We start from the raw sequence: 20909 nt of genomic DNA on the forward strand, positions 1-20909 counted from the left end.
ACACTCCATATGTATATAGTGGTTTGTTTCCAGATTCTATCTCCTTCTAGTTACCAGGCCTTAAGCATGTTGTGAACAATGCCGCAATGAACATAGGGGTGCACGTACGTCTTTGAGATCTTTGTCTTCTGTTGTGTTAAATATTTTCTGCTGCACCATTTCTGTTCCCTTGTCATCTTATATACTATTCATTTTGAGTTCTTTTCTTAATGGTTACCTTACACATTACAATTAGTTTCTCAATTTACACCCATCTAGTTCGGATTAACACCAACTTAATTTCAATAGCATACAGAACTTTGCTCCCGTGAAGCTCCTTTCTCACCTCCCTTCTTTGTGGTGTTACTGCCACACAAATTACATCTCAATACTCTGTACACTCATCAACACAGATTTAAAATGATCGCGCTATGTGGTTGTTCGTCTTTTAAATTCGGCAAAGAGTTTCAAATAATATTTACTAATCATGACATGTTGGGAAAGTGACTTTCCCTCTCTAATCTTGGGTTTCCTCATGTGTAATATGGAAATAATAGTATCATCTTCCTCCTGGTTGAGTTGTGAGGATTAAATGGGAAAACGATGTAATGCATTTGGAACAGCGCCTTGCACATACTAAGTGCTCAATGAACGGTAGCTGTGGTTATTAGCAACTCTTCTGCTATCAAGCCTTTGCTCAAGACTTTCCATCTATTTTTTGTGTTGCACCTTTTTGTAATCCCTTCTTTCCCATCCGCCAATGCCACATTTCTATTGTTTTTTAAGTCCCAGCTCAAATGCCACCATTTCCATGTTTAAAATTGAAATTGAACAGTGTCTTTTACTGTTACTATACTACTTATCACAGTGTTCCTTAGATTATAGTTATTTGTGATGTCTTATCTCATTCTGCATTCTAAAACTCATGAGGGTGACTACTGTGTCTTATTCATTTCTGTGTCTTTCACACTGTGTAACCAAATGCCTTATACAGAGTTTAAGTGCCTTATATGGAGTAAGTACTCAGTAAATATTCACAGTATGAATCAATTGAGTAATTTAAAAGTGCCAAACAGGGGCACCTGGGTTGTTCAGTTTGTTGAGCATTCGACGACTTTGGCTCAGGTCATGATCTCACCATTCATGGGTTCATGCCCTGCATAGGGCTCTGTGCTGATCGCTAGCTCAGAGCCTGGAGCCTGCTTCCGATTCTATGTCTCCCTCTCTCTCTGACCCTCCCCTGCTTGTGCTGTCTCTCTGTCTCTCAAAAATAAATAAAAAGCATAAAAAAATTAAAAAAAAATAAAGTGGCAAACAAATTTAATTTCCTAATTCTGTTAGTAGAACTAAGTGCAATTAAAATTTTTAAAAAATTATTTAGGAGAGAGAGAGAGAGCATGTGTGAGTGGAGGCAAGGAGGGAAGGAGAGAGAGAACCGTAGCCAGGCTCCATGCTCAGTGCAGAGCCCAATGAGGGGCTCGATCCCATGACCCTGGCATCACGACCTGAGCCGAAATTAGGAGTCGGATGCTCAACTGACTGAGCCACCCAGGAGCCCCTGGATGCAATTTTAAAGCAATAAACCAGGCATGGTCCAGAGGATATGTTTTCCTCGATTTCTTAGAAAGTAGTAAGTTGAAAGAGAAGTTTCAGTACTGAACAGTATATAAATGTGTGAGTAGCTGATACAAATGGGCAGTGTAAAAATGGCTTTAAATTTATTACTGTTTTTTAAATTAGGCTTTAAGTTTAAAAGGAGAAGCATTTGGACTAATGAACATGTATACTTCCTAAAAGAAACTGAAGAAAGCAAGATTATTAAACTATATCTGTCTCTTCACGTAACCTCAAAAGTGGTAGGAAGGAAAAGGAAGAGGTAGCGTAGTTTGATGGGCAGGCACCCAAACTTCACCATTAGAACGAGCAAGTCTGAACTCCAGCCCTTAGTACTAGGCAGTCTGTCTTAGGGAAGTGACTTTGGGGAAGTCCTATCACCTTCCTGATTGTCCATTTCCTTGCCCGGAATGCTGGTGTCACAGAGAAGTTTAGAGAAGTTCAGAGAAATAAATGAACTAATGGCTTGTGACATTGTTTTAAGAGCTATATTTTAGCCACTCTTCTCTTCTGTGTTCCCACTGTTCTGTGTTTATCATCTGCAATAGAATTTCCCGTATTGTAGTGTAATTTATTTGTTTATCTCTGTCCCCCACTCGACTGAGCCGTTTGGTGCAAAGATTTTTATTTATCTTTGAACGCCAGGGCCTAACACATAGGTACTCAATAAATGTTTGATGAATGTGTGAATAAATGTTTCAGGTAGGAGATGAACTCAGATTACATCCCAAGTTTCCTTTCCGTTTTGCTGTTTAAGATTCCATGAAAGGGTCTAGAAATAATCAGAGACCAACAAAGGAAGAACTATTTAGAATATAAAAACTTGAAACTGAAAGGAAGTTACCGAATTGTTAAACAGATATTAACATTCTAGAGTGTGCTTTTAAAAGGGAAATCGTTGAGACAGGTTAATTGAGTTTATGTAGAAGAAGGGAGGTTAGGATTTGTCAAGTGGGAAGTAATTTTTCTGGCCATGGAATGCTAACAGCTGAAATGAATCAAAAGCTTGGAAATTTGGCAGAGGAATACTGTGGCTAAACAAATTCATGAGAGCAGAAAGGTATTAAGAAACATTTGAAGAAATATGGTTAAATCATGGGAAACCAGACTCCCTTATTAAGATGCTAGAAACTAATGAGACCTAAAGTGGTGTTGTATTTGTTGCTGTTTGAAAGGGTTCAAAACCACGTCTCCAGCAGGGGCAAAGTATGCACCTTGAAGAAGCACAGTCATTGTACCTACCGACATAGATTTAGTACCCAGAAGAGATGGAACACACGAGGGGGGGGGGGAGGTAAGGCAGAAATAGTGAAACGAAGAAACAAATGGCTGATGTCAGTTTATAATGAGAGATGAGGAGCATCCAAAAAAAGGATCCTGGATCTGAAATTGGAAAGAGGTGGCAAATTTGCAGGCAGCATTAATCTTAGCATCGGAATGGACCTTGAGAGAACTTCCAACTACAGGACTAAACCAGAGATTCCCTAGACGGGAGACCTCAAAGCCTTACCTGGTGCCTCATGACGTGGATATTACCACGTTCCCTCTCTCTGGTCTTTGACAAAATGTCTGGGGGAAGAGAAGACAGACCTGATTGGGGGGGGGCTCTCATTATAGGGGCTTGAGTAGAGCATAGTGGAATGGAGAGAGCTTGCCCTTAAATAACCACACACACCTCAATTCGAATCCCAGTTCTGCCTCTAATCAGCTGTCTGACCTTGAGCAAATTGTTTAATATCCCCAAAAGACACGAAGAACTCTGTGTATTCAAGTAACTCCTAGTTTTCGTGTGCCTGGGTTGTCCATCTAATTTTCCTTCCTTTCTTTTCCTTCTCTTTCCTCTAGTTTTATTGAGAAATAATTGACATACATCGCCATATAAGTTGAAGGCCTACAACAGGGCAGTTCAATTTACATAGATTGTGAAATGAGTCCCACAAAGGGTTCATCTCACGTCCATCATCGCATATAGATCCCATAAAAAGAAAAGAAAGGGAGAAAAAGGAGAAAAAAATCTCTCCTTGTGATGAGAACTCTGAGGATTTAGTCTTAACTTCCGTGCCTGTCACACGGCCCTCGTAGCTGTAGTCGTACGTTGTGCATCACGTCCCTAGTCCGTACTTATCTTCTAACTGGAAGTTTGTACCTTTTGCCCAGCTTCCACCAATCCCTGTCTCCACACTGGCCCCAGTAACCACACGTGTGAGGTCCCTTTCTAGGAGTTAGGTTTTCTTTTGTTTTTGTTTTAGATTCCACGTGTAAGTGAGCTCATACAGTGTTTGTCTTTCTCTGACTTATTTCAGTTAGCATAACGTCTTCAAGGTCCATCCATGTTGTTGCGAATGGTAGGATTTCCTCATGTTTTAGGCTGAATAATATGCCAATGTATAGATACACCACACCTTCTTTATCCACTCATCCTTTGGTGGGCACTTGGGGTGTGTTCATGTCTTCTTATCTTCCCCCTCCTTGTCCTCCTTCTAATGCTGCTTTCATTTTTAAAATATATTTTTAAAAAGTTTATTTATTTTGAGAGAGGGAGAGCACGAGCAGGGGAGAGCAGAGGGAGAATAAGGGAGATGATCCTAAGCTGTCTCCCCGGTGTCAGCATGGAGCATGATGTGGGACTCAACCCATGAACCGTGAGATACGACCTGAACTGATATCAAGAGTCAGATGCTTAACCAACTGAGCTACCTAGGTGCCCCAACGCTGCTTTCTAAGACATAGCATTAGCTTTTTTTTTTTTCACATCTTTTCAAGCTTCATAGCATTAGCTTTACGTCCCAACCCTTTTGCTGAGATTTTAATTGCCCTTGTCATATTTCTAACTCCTCTTGCTTCGTGGTTGCAGTGTCTCCTCTAATCTCTCCGAGGATGTCAATCATAGATTTTCCTTCCTAAAGTTTTCTTCTGAGTGTCAGGGACCTTCTCTACGAGACTAGACCTCCAGTCTTCTGCTGGGGTCGGGAAAGGAAGTTCTTTGGCTCTGCAGAGTTGGGGAGGGGGCCAGCAGCTCTGTCTGCATCTTAGGCTGACTTCCAGCCAGTCCTGCTTTTAGCCACTCCTTCCCTACCTCTTCCAGAGGGACCTGGCACTACAAATCCCTGAGCCGTTTTTTGGAGTTCTTTGGTATCAGTTGTGTTGCCTCTCAGCTTTCCCTACAGACGACTCGGGATACAAGGTTTCCCAATGCTACTAACTCAGTTACTACTTGTCAATCTGCTGTCTTGTTTCCAAAATGTATTGCTTCTCTCCTGTGTCCCTGCCCTTGGGTATTCATTCATACGCTTTTAAAGTTCCTTTACTGTAATTTTATCAGAGTTTTGAGGAGGGAGCAGAGCTAAATGTGTGATTTCCATCTGCCCTCTTGAACCAAACTTCTCCTAATCCTTCATGTCTTTCATATCCGTCACTTACATTTTAACCATCACATTATACAGATTCTTATCACTTTATATCTAGTCTCTTTGTCTCTAGTTTCTCTTTCTTTAGGTCTGTCCTTTGCTGTGTCGTGGATTCATCTGGCGGGAAGACTGTGTCACGTACCTCACAGCTTTGAGTGTAAACACCTCCAGCTGCTTCTGGACATCTACATTCCTTACTCTGCCCTTCAAAGCCCACCACAATCTAGCCTCTACCCACCTTTTCTTTTTTGTTTAATATTTATTCATTTTGAGAGACAGAGAGAGACAGAGCATGAGCAGGGGAGGGGCAGAGAGAGGGAGACACAGAATCAGAAGTAGGCTCCAGGCTCTGAGCTGTCAGCAATAAGTGAACACTTATTGGACTTTCAATCTAGGATTCTAAAATCTGTTTCTAGGGGCACCTGTGTGGCTCAGTGGGTTAAGCAGTCGACTCTTGATATCTGCTCAGGTCATGATCTAGTGGGTTTCGTGAGTTCAAGTCCTGCATTGGGCTATGCACAGGCAGCTTGGAGCCTGCTTGGGATTCTCTCCCCGCCATCCTTTCCCCACGCACACTGTCTTTGTCTCTCTGGAAATAAATACACAAAACTTTACAAAATTAAAAAGATCTGTTTTTATTATGCATTTTCTTTTTTTCATACTTAAAAAAAATTTTTTTTGAGAGACAGAGAGAGGCAGAGCACGAGCAGGGGAGGGTCAGAGAGAGAGGGAGACACAGAATTGGAAGCAGGCTCCAGGCTCTGAGCTGTCAGCACAGAGCCGAATGTGGGGCTCGAACCCACGAACATGAGATCATGACCTGAGCTGAAGCCGGACACTTAACCAACTGAACCACTCAGGCACCTCGCTTTTTCTTTTTTTAAAGTATATTTATTTCTTTATTTTGAGAGAGAGCGCAAGCTTGCAAACAGGCGAGGGGCAGAGAGAGAAGCCGAAGCAGGCTCTGCACTGTCAGTGTACAGTCTGACATGGGGCTCCATCTCACGATCCCAGAGATCATGACCTGGGCCGAAACCAGGAGTGGGACGCTTCACTGACAGACTGAGCCTCCCAGGCGCCCCTACTCTATTCATTTTCTTAATTGTGTTTACTCTATTGCATATTGAGATTTTCCATGATATATTACTCCATATTTCATTTATTTTCTGACTCTGGAGGTACAAAGACAAGTAGGATGTGGAAATGATGTCCAATAATGAACTGCTATCTCATTAGATGGTATTGGATTTAAGTCCCAGCTCAGTGACTGGTTTTCCATAGTGAGATTTAATATTCTTTGAGGGTATAGCCTTATCATTTATTATATCCTTTCCACTAAAAGAATGTTCTGATATTCACATCAAGTATGATTTTAACATTTTCCCCAAAACATATTGTTTCCTGATGACTCTTTTTCTCCCTAGTATCGTCTTTGCCGACCTCTTTCTTATGAACCTGATTCTTTGGGTGGAAGGCTCATCGGCTGCCACCTCCTTTCTTACTCTGATAGGGATTCTGGCAGTGTGGTTTGGAATTTCAGTACCACTGACATTTGTGGGGGCCTACTTTGGAAACAAGAAAACGGTAAGTGTCTAAACTACTGCTTTGGACCATTGACTGATATCTGAAATAATACCTTGACGTGTATGTTACTATACATGGAATATGAAATGTACCATTGGAGAAAACTATGAAGAATAATCATATTATTTATTTATTTAAGTGTTTATTTATTTTTGAGAGGGGGAGAGAGAGAGAGTGAGAGAGCGAGCAGGGGAGGGGCAGAGGGAGAGGGAGACACAGAATACGAATGAAGCAGGCTCCAGGCTCTGAGCTGTCACACAGAGCCCGATGCAGGGCTCGAACCCACAGACTGTGAGATCATGACCTGAGCCCAAGTCAGATGCTTAATCGACTGAGCCACCCAGGCACTCCTAGCATAATCCTTTTTACAATATTTTATTTTTAAGTAATCTGTACACCCAGCATGGGGTTCGAACTCACAACATGTTCTTCTGACTGAGCCAGCCAGGCCCCTCAGAATAATGATTTCAGAATAAAAGATTAGAAAAAAAAAAGGAACACAGTAACCCTTTAAAAGGCATGATTTACTGTATTCCCCACTTTATAGGTTGTTTAAATTTCTGTCTCTGTTGGACAAAACTAAAAGATGTATTGTAGGAAGGGGACTTTGACCCAGTCAGAAAAGTATAGTGTGGGGAAAGAAGGCTAAGGTGCAGTGTGAAAAACGGAGCTGCCGAGTTTATCGGTTTGAAGATAGCTTATTTTAGGTACAGGGTAAAGGAGCAGGACACTGAAAAGACAAACTGGGGCCCCTCTGCCAAAGGAATAGTGTGAGTTTGCAGGGGAGAAATCAGACAACGCAGAACCGAAGCTGGGGGTCCACGCAGAGCAAAAAACAGAAGTGAAAACCATGGACACATTGTAAGAGAAATCCGAGAGACACATTCGGAGACGACTTTTTGACATGTATTACTTCATGCCGGAATAGACACCACTAACTCTTGTCCAGTCGCTCCCTTCAAACTGACAGGAAATGATAAGCATCCTTACTACATAGCTGTGTGTTTGTAGTGTGGTGGCCGCTAGCCACATGTGGTGTTTCAGTGCTTGAAATGTGGCTAGTTCCAACCTTGTATGCACTGTGAGGAAGGGTCAGATACACGGTGGATTTCAGACAGAACAGCAGCAACCAAATATAAAACATCTAGTGAGTACTTCTTTTTTAAAAAGTTTTTTTGATGTTTATTTTTGAAAGAGAGAGAGAGAGTGACAGAGACAGAGCATGAGTGAGTGAGGGGCAGAGAGAGAGGGAGACACATAATTGCAAGCAGGCTCCAGACTCTGAGCTGTCATCACAGAGCCTGATGTGGGGCTTGAACTCACAAACCATGATATCAGGACCTGAGCCGAGGTTGGACACCTAACCGACTGAGCCACCCAGGCGCCCATACTGAGTACTTCTTACAGTGATGGCAAATGTAACAGACTATTTGGGCATGTTAGAGCCAATGAAATGTATTCATACATTAATTTAACGGTTTTTTTTTTACTTTTTAAAATGTGGCTTCTAAAAACGTTAAAACTGCACATGTGACTTGCATTGAATTTCTATTGCACCATGTTTGCCTAGCCTCTGCCCACCTGATGGCTCTGGGTAATGTTTCGTGTCCCGTTCCGATGCAGGATTCTGTCTTGTGATTACATGTATATAAATTTGCTTCAATTTCATTTCATTCTTTCACTTGCTTCCTCTTCGAGCAGTTTAGGTATCCAGTTCCCACGAACCGAATTCCCCGTCACATTCCTCAGCAGAGTGTTTTTACGAAACCGCTGTTCGCCGTCATGTTCGGTGGCATTTTACCTTTTGGCTGTATTTTCGTTCAACTCTTTTTCATTCTGAACAGTATTTGGTGAGTACCGTATCTTCGCAACCTCAAAACGTCTTAACTATTGCTACATGAAATTTCCTATATTTCAAGGAGGTTAGGTTCTTGGTCTGGTGACCCTTCATTTGCCTCTGGTTTTATCCAGGAAAGAGCCCTCTGACCCTAGGGGTTGGGGGAGTCCTTCCTAGGAAACAGGGATGTAATTCACAAGTGTTGAAAGACAGTGTTTGATGGAAACTTCTACGCAGGTTTCCTTTTTAAAAAGCGATGACCTCTTTTTAAGCTTTAAAGATGACTTAGAAAGTTGGTTCACTGGGCACATCTCTGAGCCTTTGCAGGGGTGGGGCATGGGGTGTCCTCTGGAAGGGAGTGCCTAGAGATGGGGAGAGATAGCCCTGATATGTGTCTCTTTCCGATACCGCCCCTCCATGCAAGATTTCAGAGTTCCTCTGCTAAAAATACTTTGAAGACCATTGACTTAGGGTCTTCATCTATACTGAGCTGTAAGTAATGTTTTCATGCTGTCCTTTCTGTCAGCCGGTAGTTCCGGAGTCAGGATGCCTGCTCCTTCCTCACAGCTTTCCTCTTTTTATTGCTACTTTGAATCTGTTGTGGATTAAGAATTCTGATAACCGATGGGGCGCCTGGGTGGCTCAGTCGGTTGGGCTGCCAAGTTTGGCTCAGGTCATGATCTCACAGTTCGTGGGTTCAAGCCCCGCATCAAATTCTGCTGACAACTCAGAGCCTGGAGCCTGCTTCTGATTCTGTGTCTCTCTCTCTCTCTCTTTGCTCCTCCCCCGCTCCTGCTCTGTCACTCTATCTCAAAATTAAATAAACATTAAAAAAAGAATTCTGATAACCGAGATAGTTAGAAATGCACCTAAGGTAAGAACCCAGGCTTTCCAAAGTGTGACAGTTCTTAGTTGCAAAGCTCCAGCTCCGTTCTTCCTGGTCCCTTTTTCTTTAATTCCTGACTCTTTTTGTTTTCTAATTTTTCATGTTTATTTATTTTTGAGAGAGAGAGAAGCAGCATGTGACCAGGGGAGGGGCAGAGAAAGAGAGGGAGTCACAGACTCCAAAGCAGGCTCCAGGCTCTGAGCTAGCAGTCAGCACAGAGCCCGACACGGGGCTCGAACCTATGAACCACGAGATCATGACCTGAGCTGAAGTCAGACGCCCAACAGACTGAGCCACCCTGGCACCCCCTTAATTCCTGACTCTTGACTGCATTCTGGTTTCAAGAGCTGGGCAAGTAGGGTGTCACTGCAGAGGGAGTTTTGGAGGTGGGGCAGAGGCCCATAAAATCAAATGGAGGGGCGCCCGGGTGGCTCAGTCAGTTATGCGTCCGACTTTGGCTCAGGTCATTATCTCACGGTTCGGGGTTCAAGCCCTGCATTGCTCTCTGTGCTGACAGCTCAATGCCTGGAGCCTGCTTTAGAGTCTGTGTCTCCCTTTCTCTGTCTGCCCCTCCCCCACTAGTGCTCTGTCTCTCTCTGTCTCAAAAATAAAGAAACTATATACATAAAATTTTAAAAAATCAAATGGAGTAACTGGCTGTGTGTGTTTCTAACACGTTCCTTGGAAAGCAGTCTTTCAGACAAAGCTTTCAAGTACTCAAAAGTTAGGCTTCATCGTGCACACTAATTGCTCACCTGTTAAACAGCACTGTGGCAAATTTGTTTAAAAGATAAGCAATAAACACTGTTACCTTGTCAACAACAAAATATTTAACATGCTGCAAAATAGATTATGTAACCGGATTTTGATGGGATAATTTTAAAGTGAAAACAAAGCTTCTTTGGACAAGTTAACTTTTGTTTCAATGAAAAAGTGTTCTTGCTGTCTGCCACATTGCATATACTTATTATCTGTAGAGATGATTCTCCCCAATTGTCATTCTGTCTTCCTCGCACCCAGGTATATACTCTGCATGAGATTAAAAATTTTTTTTAATGTTTATTTATTTTTGAGAGACAGAGAGAGACAGCTCGAGCAGGGGAGGGGCAGAGAGAGAGGGAGACACAGAATCAGAAGCAGGCTCCAGGCTCTGAGCTAGCTGTCAGCACAGAGCCCGACACGGGGCTGGAAGTCACGAACCGTGAGATCATGACCTGAGCCGAAGCCGGAAGCTTAACTGACTGACCCACCCAGGCGCCCCTACATGAGATTTTTAAATGGGGTATTGATTGCTTCATCAGTTTCTTTTCTTCAGGAGGCTTTTAAAATTACTCATCCCAATTTAGTCAGCTCAGCTCTATAATAATGAATGAGATGACTTTGTTCCTTCAAAGTCTGACATAAATGTAATGCCCACAGAGCTTTAAAAAAACATATGTTTGAACGTATATTTAATGGAATTGTGTGTGCTGCACTACCGAGACGTTTTTGGGGAGACCTTTGAAGGTGACGTGGTCATTGATTCTGTGTTTTTTTTGTTATATAATGTAGTTGCTGATATTTATGGTATTTGCAACCTTCCATTGCTAAAAAGAAAGCATAGCTTAATATGTGCATGAAGAGGGGCTCCTGGGTGGCTCAGTCGGTTGAGTGTCCAACTCTTGAATGATCACAGGGTGGTAGGATCAAGCCCTACGTCGGGGTCTGTGCTGAGCATCAAGCCTGCTTAAGAGTCTCTCTCTCTCCCTCTGCCACTCTCTCCCACTCACTTTCTGTCTCTCTCTAAAAAAACAAAACAGGGGCGCCTGGGTGGCTCAGTTGGTTGTGCGTCCAGCTTCGGCTCAGGTCATGACCTCACAGCTCGTGGGTTCGAGCCCCACGTTGGGATCTGTGCTGGCAGCTAACTCAGAGCCTGGAGTCTGTCTTCAGATTCTGTGTCTCCCCCTCTCTCTGATCCTCCCCTGCTTTCTCACGCTCTCTCTCTCTCAAAAATAAATAAAACATTAAAAAATAAATAAAAAAACAAATCAAACATAAAATGTGCATGAAGAAAATGATAGAGATACTGATGGTTCTTAAGGGAAAACTGAATTACTTGAGCAGAGAAATATGGGTAAGTAGGAACACGAATCCACACTGGAGAAGATCGGGCCAAACTCGGACGCCGCGTGGCTCAGGGAATAGTTTTTGGATGTTGGATGGATAGATGAAGGTTTGGAATGAATCTCTAAGGTTAGACCAATGTGACTGTCTCTTGTATACATTTGGAGTGGTCTCTCTGTGTATTGTGAAGTTAATTTTATTTTGTTTTTAAATTTTTAAAAATGTTTTATTTATTTTTGAGAGAGAGACAGAGACAGAGACAGAGACAGCATGAGCAGGGCAGCGTCAGAGAGAGAGAGAGGAAGATATAGAATCCGAAGACAGGCTTCAGGCTCTGAGCTAGCTGTCAGCACAGAGCTCAGTGCAGGGCTCAAACACACGAACCGTGAGATCATGACCTGAGCTGAAATTGGACGCTTAATGAACTGAGCCACCCCGGTGCCCCTGTGAAGTTAATTTTAAAGCTATCATTTTTATTTTCAGGTCTCATCAGCTGTACTTCATGTTTGGCTTCCTTTTCTTGGTCTTTATAATTCTCCTGATTACGTGCTCCGAAGCTACGGTTCTGCTGTGCTATTTCCATTTATGTGCTGAGGTAAAGACCTAAAAAATGAAGGCAACGTCTGCTTCCCAAGCTTGCATTATTGGAATTAGAAGCCTGTGTTGAGAAAGGAATTGAAACAAAGGTTAACTATCTGGTTTCTCCAACTTGGGATCAATTTTATATTGTGTTTTACTGATGACACATCTTGATTTCGATGCAGCTTTGATGGAAAGTTAATGCTACTTTGATGGAAAATCTCAACAGAAAGCAATTTCTCTCTGGCTAGTTACTATAATTGCTGCATAATATTCAGTTAACATAGAAAAATACAGGGAACTGATTTGATATTTAGACATATAAAAGATCCGGCTCAGTGCTGTTTTCTTGTTTTTTTGACAATTAAAATGTTCACGGCTTGGGCCAGGATTGTATTTTATGGGCTTGAGATCGCTGCTAGAGGCTCTTTTTCTCACTTTTGGTTACCATGGATAGAAATAGCATTGTTTACCCCATTGCACCCCATTTTGTATCCGTTCTCATTCTGGGTAACTAAGGTGGTCGTCATGACCATTATTTTCATAAATCCCCTAAGTCCCTTTTGTTTTGGTAGTTACAAGTGAGTCTCTAAATGTAACAATACAAAGTTTAGGGAATGATTCTTATATACATGATGTCTGAGAGCATTTTCTTCTTGAGCTATAAGTATAAGGGTAAAAAAAATTAGAATTTTCTAGACATTATACTTAGCTTCTCATTAGTTCTACGGTATATTTTTGTCATAGAAAATCAACCACAATCTTGAATGAAATATACACTCATAGGCGTATGATGTGTATATTTCTATTTCTTAGAAATGTTTTGAAGGCTCCCAAGACCACGTACAGGTCTGGGGGTTCACTGAGGAGACTGGTAGTACTCAGCATATAGACGTACAGCCGTCCTTTGATTTTTCTTTTCCAAGAGGGGACACACCAATGATGCTCCCCTTTTCAGCAATAAAAAATACACTAATATATGTGCAATGTTCCAGCCCAGCGAAGCCCATTAGAGACTTCACATTCAAGGTTTTTTACTGGGAGCTGGTCACATAGGCACCCTCTGCCTAGCAATTATATGAATTCCAGACTCCCCAAAGGAAAGCGTGTGTTCATCATAAATCACATTGTTTGTACAGTGTAGGTATAGAAAACCAGTTTTATCAGTCAGGGAATGATTAAATGCCGAATTCCCAGATATAAGCCAAGGGCCAACCTTGCAAATAGGCCCTTCTAAAGATAGCAGCTTCAGACCTGCTGTGTTAACTCTTTTCTGCACTGTAGGTCCCCTTGGCCCTTGACCACAGTGCCTTTACAGTAAAATGAGCATCAGTTGGAGGCCGTGGGGGAGGGGAAGACTAACCCACGTATTGACCTCAGCCATGCCCCCATGGGTCCTGAATTCAGCTGGGTGAGACAAATCCCATTTGCCATAAAGTTCTATCTGAACTTTCTATACTAACCTTTCTCTAGCTGGCCGGAAGCATCTAGTCAGGTCTGGCACAGCTCCTGCCAGTAAATTGAAGGTGGCCTGGAACCCTTCCAAGGCTGAGGCAGCATCATGATAGAAAGGATGAGTGCATCCCAAGTATGGTCCTCGAGGGCACATGCGGTCCCCCTGGAAACAGGAAGTTTATAAATGTTTTTTTTTTTCACGCATGCAAAAGCAAAGGGCTTTATTATTACAGGCTTAGGCTGGCCGAGCCTAAGCTCGGGCTCACAGACTTTACCGTTGCAGTGGATCCATGCTGAGAGCCCCAATCAAAGGCGGAGTAGGGCCTTTAAGGGTTTGGGAAGGGGGAGTTACAGGAAATTGTGACACAGGTACAGGGGTCCAATCATTATCGCCTACATTGATACTTTTGGTGGGAGCCAATCACAACATTTAGAGTGCTGACCAATTACAGAGTGGGCCCAGGACCCTCATGTAGGGCGTAGCTTCTATCTCTAGGCCTACCCTTAGAAATGTTAAGGGTGTTAGTTGGCCTTTCCTGAGTGGGTGTTACAAGGGTGGTCCCTGCTGCCTTGGGCAATGTGTGCCCTTCTATTGTCTAATGATTTTGAGAAACTGACACCTAGGCCTCCAAGGTCAGAGTCAGTTTGATTCAGACCTGTGTCCTTACATTCCCCACTCTGTCTTGTAACTGACCCAATCCTGGGTCAGCCAAGTTACCATTGTAGCCCTAAAGCCTGGCATAGCCCTCCTTGGTGTCAGGGGAATTTCTTACTCTGTAAAGGGCAGAAAGAAGGAGAACTACCCAATTTCCGCCAGTCTCCATGGTTAATTTGGTAAAGGTCTCTTTTAGGGTTTCTAATATCTGGCGCTGTCTGGTTTACAAAAGCAAGAATGACAGCCAATTTGTTCAGGATCCTTGGGCGTATAAGTACAATACGCTTCCATGATTCTTTTTACATTACTAACCTTAGCCAAGTTGGTGGGCCATTTAGCAGCCACTTGAAGACCCCCCCTTAGAGTCTGGTGGTAGAGGCGTAGGCTCCCCTTACCTTTTGCTGTGTTGAAATCCCATGCCCAGATTAGAGGCAATTAATACCAACAGGACATCCTATCCATAAGAGGAAGGTTAGCGTAATCAGGAACTTTTTGCTGCTTCCCCAGCTTTCTGGGGCGACATTTGTCAGTCTGATGGCAAGGAGACAGGACAGTTTATATTATTGGACTGGTGATTCCTCAGCCTTCTGCCGTGCTAGACCAGCCAGCCTCCGGGGTGTGGCTGGAGCAGGGCTGGAGATTCTCAGGAGCCAAAGTCTTTTTGAGGGTCAGCTTAAGCTGATCGACTGGATCTGGATCACCTCACCAGGTTGAGGGTTCTTCAGAACTGGCCTACTTAACTCCAGAGTGATGCCTGAAACTTTAATAGGGGCTGACCCCCATTTTTAAATATCATCCTCACAGACTAACAAGCCTGAGATCTAACAACAAATATTCAAAGACACTCAGAACTAGAATTACATTTATAGTAGTGCATTTCTGAAACATAGTTTTTCTCTCTAAAAAAACCTCCATTATCAGAGATAGCCAAATCGAGATCAATGCATTCGTGGAACAAGTCCAATCTTAACAACCCTGGCCTAATTATTTACATAAGCTCAGCAAGAATAAAGATTGTTCATGAGGACTTTATAAGGCTTGCTTTGCTGGGTCCTTTTATGAGGAATCTCCAGGTTGAACTTTTAGTAGCCACTCTGGGCCAGAAGCCATGCCAAGCACTTTCCATCAGACAGGCCTGCAATACCTGTTAAATTGGACAAACTCCTCTTCCCAAGGTTCCCAACATATGCTGAGGTTCCTGCACCTGCCAGGAAGTGACCTTCTTCACTCACCTGGGGAGGCTGCTGGGAACCCTGTGAGCAAGGTATCCAGCCAATATTTCCATGAGGCTTTATGGCTCCATGTTCCATAAAGTCAACCTTAGTTCCTTAAAACTGCCAGGTCATATCTGAGCCTATCCATGACTCTCAAATAGGACATTCCAGTCAAAGCCTTGGTCAAATAACCAGTATTACCAATGGTGTCCTACTATAAAATGAACATATTCTTATTGAACTTATGCAAACAATTGTAATGGCCATGAAAGAAAGAATACTCACTGTGAGTTTTTGAATTTCAGATGGTTTAAGTAGAGAGAAAAATGCTCTAGATAAATACTTTATAACATTGCTGAATATCACAGATTTCTCACAAAAAGGTTTCTTAATCTGGATTCCATTCATCTTAACCTCACACATAAAATTCTTTTTAATGATTTCCTTACAGAAACCTTCTGCAACTTTCCTTTGCCTTTAAACTTTTCCCAAAACCATTTCTTTCCAAACAACCAGTCTCATTTAGGACAGATTATTTTCTTTTACCCTCAATAAAAATGTACTTTTATTTCTTACCCACTTGGAGCAGAGATAACAGGAACTTATTTGAACTGTAGCAAACCCAGGTAGAAGCAAACCAACAGACTTAGATTAATTCAAACACTGGATGAGCCCATGTGAGAACTTTGTTTCCCGTAGTTAATTCTTGACCTGGAAATTTGATGCAAAAACCTGACTTCTGTGGTCTTTTGTTTCTTGTTGCCTAAGGCAGAGGAGGAACCTGTTGCCTCCGGCTGGGAGAGGCCACTTATGCAGATTGGCCTCTCCCCACTCAGGTGGTACAGAAGAAAGAATGGGGAAAGGGAGTGCAAGGGGGGCAGAGAAGGAGAGTTTCCAGTTTTAAATTTTTCTCCAATTATAGCTGTTAACCTGGGAATTGAATGAGGGAGAAGCCCTCACTTCTACAAGGCAGAGGAGCACAGAGAGAGTCAGTGTCCCCTTCAGTATGATTTTATCTCAGCCAGACCAATAAGGTCTCCTTCTCTACAGTCCCAACCTCATAATGTTCCCGTGAGGCAGTGTTGCAAAGACAGACAAAGGGGTAGGGGTGCCCCCTCTAATGAGGAGACCAGTCAGATGGTCATCTGGCCATGTTCCGAAGGAACTTAGCTGATGCTTAGCTGTAGCGGTCTCAGCATTGTGACTTATGATCGGAAACTATTCCGATGCCACCATAGACTATATGCTGTTCACCACAGTATCGCAGATGAGCCCACTCAGACTCCATAGGCTTTTGGGGACCTTACGGATGCCCACCAGTGGAGCCACAGATTCGAACGCGGCAGGCAAGCCAGACCAAGTCGCACATTCACACTCATGTGCATACCAGAGGTTATTACATTCCCTCCCATAGACTTTCCACAGACAAGACCAAAAACAGTGACAATAACAACTGGACAAACAAGTGCAGAAGTGGCCACAAAACAGAGGTTTACAGATTTACTAAAGGGCCGACTGATGTCTCTGTGTGGCCTTGGGGTGGGAAGTCACATGTCCAAGCTTCCACTTAATACCCCAGGCAAAAGCACATGTGCATTTAAAATTCAGATGATAAACTAGCTTACCTCTGGAGGTTCAGACAGGTGACTCTCACAGATTACTGGCGCCATTTTCAGGGTGGCAGGAAAGACAAGAGTGTCTCCCCAGCTCCTAAGACCTAGGAAGTCCCTGGGAGTGCCTTTTGCTCTTAGCCCCTGAGGCTGGGAGGAGACAATGAGGCGTATCACACCCAAGTAGGTGCAGAAACAAAGAGTGGGAGGGGAAGCCAGAAATGGAACTGAAGAGCTCCAATACTTTTGGTTTCTCGGGTGGCAGTAATTTTCTTGGCCACTGGGATCCTAGGAGAAAGAAAAAATCTTAACCAGTGTGAGGAGGTCAAAGGTTCCATCTTCTGGCCATCCAATGTTGATAGTTGGCCATTTGTTCCTGCAAAAAAGAGATCTTCCCTTTTTTTGACGTTCCTCGATAGATTGTGAGCTCGAATCCCAACTTCCTTGAAATGAGTCAGAACTAGGTCTAGGGGTTTTGAAGTGGACTCTCCCATGTTCCCGTCAGTCAGAGTCACAACAAAAATTACACTTAGACACACAGCAAACAGATAATTACACTACTTCACCTCTGTCCTGGTGAGGAATTATACTTTGCCTCCCTCCTGAGGAGGACTTACATTCCACCTTTGTCCTGGTGAGGACTCACACTTTGCCTCCCTCCCGTGCGGGACTTACACAAACGACCGCACACAGAGAAATGTACACACAATGGGGTCACACTGCTGCCACCAGTGGAATCCCCAGAAGTACCACACCATAAACAGATGCACAGAGAGACAGACACAAGTTGGCTCTATGGCTAAGCCAAGGGCACCCAGCTTTCCCTTGCGCTGCCGGTGTACGACCTGTTCCAGAGAGCCACCAGAATCCTGACAAGAGGAGACATTCCCCAGTCTCTCCCTGTACCTAAAGGGGTTACACTGCTGCCACCAGCGAAACGCCCTGCAGGCGAACCAGCTCTCCGGCTTTCTGGTGGGATCCTAGACCCCACTCACCCAACCTAATGGGGTCTCGCTGCTGCCACCAGCGAAATCCCCTACAGGCGAACAGGCTCTCCGGCCTCCCAGTGGGGTCCTAGGCCCCACTCGCCCAACCTACTATAGGTGAACCAGCTCTCCAGCCTCCCAGTGGGATCCTAGACCCCACTCACCTATTCCAGATGGGTGTACCAGCTCTCTGGCCTCCCGGTGGGGTCCTAGGCCCCACTCGCCCAACCTAATGGGGTCTAGCTGCTGCCACCAGCAAAATCCCTTACAGGCAAACTGGCTCTCCGGCCTGCCGGTGGGATCCTGGATCCCACTTACCCAACCTAATGGGGTCTCACCACTGCCACCAGCAAAACCCACTACAGGCAAACCAGCTCTCGGGCCTCCCGGTGGGGTCCTAGGCCCCATTCGCCTAATTCAGAGTGGGTCCAGATGTCTCTCGGATCCCGCAGCCTTGAGCTTGCCACGGCGCATCCATCTGGCTCCTTTGAGGCCCCACAGAGGTCATTTCGGCCACCTCCTGCCTAGGACCCACGCACAAGGGCCTGCACACACAAAGAACTGACCAGACAAACAAGAAAGACTTAGACACAGACGGACAAGAAAATGAGTGCACTCACCAGCCGGTGATTAGGCCCAACGTGTCGGGGTCCCAGGGGCTCTGGGGGTGGGGTGGGGGATTCCAGGCCCATGCACCATATGTTATGCCCAAGATTTCTTTATCATCCCCAAAACCAGAGACCGCTGGGGAGACCAAGCAAAGGGCTTTATTATTACAGGCTTAGGCTCGGCCAGCCTAAGCTCGGGCTCACAGACTTTGCCAGTGCAGTGGATCTATGCTGAGAGCCAAAGTTTATAAATGTTAAGGCACCCCAAGCAGAACATACATCAGTCCAGCAGTGTCCACTCTCCAATTTCTTATAAAACTTCCCCTTTGATTTCGTTTAATCCATAGTCTAACGGAGCCTATTTCCATGTTGTTCGTGATCACAATAATTGCTAGCCCGTTTAGAGTTAGACTTCACCTAAAAAGTCATTTTCTACTTCTTTTTGCAGGATTATCATTGGTGGTGGCGAGCCTTTTTCACCAGCGGTTTCACAGCTGTTTATCTTTTTCTGTATGTGATCCATTACTTCTTCACCAAACTTCAAATCACAGGCATTGCAAGCACCATTTTGTATTTTGGGTACACGATGGTCATGGTCCTGATTTTCTTCCTTGTTACAGGTAACCACAGAATGACTTCATGCATTTCAAACTCTCTGAAGAGACTTGGAGATAGCCATAATGTGATAAGCATCAATTAATAAATAATGGAGGGAATAGGGAACATAGTCATCATGTTCATTTTTATGCTTTGGAGATAAAAGATTGTAAAGCCTGGGGAACTGGAGGGACTTGATGTACTTAGCTTCAAGATTGTCCCTTGTGAATGTTTCTAAACAATAGGGATGTGTTCCAAAGCACATAAAGGGTTATGTGTAATCACCTTTGAATTGCCTCCAAGCATAAAAATTAACTGGTTTGAATAACTTTTAAATTAGCAAAAATAGATTAACCAAATGTGTGGGCATATAAGCAATTAGATGCAAGGGACAATATGCATACTTCTCACGATTACTCAGTTGGGGCTATTATTTGGTTTCAGGATGTGACAGCAACTTTTATTTAGATTAATGCTTGATGTAAGTGTCAAAATGGAGTGGTTTATAAAATGATCCTGTTATAGAAATAATGAGGTTGGAGAGCTTGGAATCCATTTTCAGTACAAGTGAGGCAGGGTTCAATCTCTATCTGCCTCACATTAAAAAAAGATTTTATTGTATTATTTTATACATATATTTTTTTGATATTATTTTTAAAGAATCACAATACCCAACATGGGACTTGAACTCACAACCCCGAGATCAAGCTCTTGGGGCGCCTGGGTGGCTCAGCCAGTTGGGCTTCTGACTTTGACTCATGGTATGATCTAGCGGTTTGTGGGTTCAAGCCCCACGTCGGGCTCTGTGTTGACAGCTCAGAGCCTGGAGCCTGCTTCGGATTCCATGTCTTCCTCTCTCTCTCTGGCCCTCTCTCCTGTGTGCCCGCTCTTCCTCTAAAGATAAATAAAATTAAAAAAAAAAGAAATCAGTTTTGAGAGAAGTGCAAATGTCACTTGAGAAATCAAGGCCTCTTGGTGGTGACTCCTTTTTTGATATTGTATTGCCCGTGTGCTGCTGGTCTCAACTCCTCAGTGCCCACAAGGCTGTGCGGGCTTCCTCTCCTCTCTCAGTTTCCGACGTTCTATTTAAAACGGAAGGCCTGAGAATGTCTTACCATTCCCGTCTCACCAGGTCCCTTGTGTTTGTTTTGCAGTTTTTCTAAGTTTGTATTGAAATATGCGTCCAGAGCAGCACACACAGCATACGCAACACAGCGCAATGAGTTATCACCAAGTGAACTTGCTTTTGTAACTAGTGCCAGTGTTACAGTACGTGATCAGCATCCCAGAAGCCACTTCTGCCCACTCTCCTTCCCCGAAGGCAACAGCTCCCCTGACTCTGCGCATGTGCTCTTTTATGTCTGCTTTCCTTCCCTCAGTATTGTTGGTGGGGTTCCTCTGAGGCGCTCTGTGTAGATGTGGTCTACACCCTTCGTGTCTTTTGTTTTGGATTTCTCCCCCAGTGACTGACTGGCTTTTGTAGTTGGGTGATGTGGAGTTGGATGTGTTGAACATGGTAATTTCAGGCTTCTGTTTTCTTCATTACCTAGCACTTTGACTTGGGTTGCTTTTTTCTGGAAGACTCGTATTACAACAGCTTCTTTCCGAAGGTCATGGAATCCCAAATGGTCACACTGTGGACAGAAATCTTCTCCCATTGGTTGGCTTCACCACTTGCACTATTGTCTGTCACCCTCCACTGAGTTCTGACTCTGGAAGTTTCCCGGTGATCCCTTGCCTGATCTAATGGCCTTTCCCTCGCCTTCACCCTCCTTGGCTTCTGCAGCTCACTTCT

At 43.8% G+C, this 20909-nt stretch overlaps 1 protein-coding gene across 1 annotated transcript in view; it reads left to right on the plus strand.

Moving 5' to 3' along the window:
- The window catches only part of LOC115283515 (transmembrane 9 superfamily member 2-like), an 86863-nt gene that overhangs the window by 54637 nt on the left and 11317 nt on the right, over positions 1 to 20909 (plus strand). The window contains exons 13-16 of the mRNA XM_029929708.1: positions 6425 to 6584; positions 8286 to 8434; positions 11894 to 12005; positions 18966 to 19137. Of these exons, the coding sequence (XP_029785568.1) occupies positions 6425 to 6584; positions 8286 to 8434; positions 11894 to 12005; positions 18966 to 19137 (593 nt within the window). The remainder of the gene's footprint in view (positions 1 to 6424; positions 6585 to 8285; positions 8435 to 11893; positions 12006 to 18965; positions 19138 to 20909) is intronic.

The sequence above is a fragment of the Suricata suricatta genome, chromosome X (genome assembly GCF_006229205.1).
Source record: "Suricata suricatta isolate VVHF042 chromosome X, meerkat_22Aug2017_6uvM2_HiC, whole genome shotgun sequence".
NCBI lineage: Eukaryota > Metazoa > Chordata > Mammalia > Carnivora > Herpestidae > Suricata > Suricata suricatta.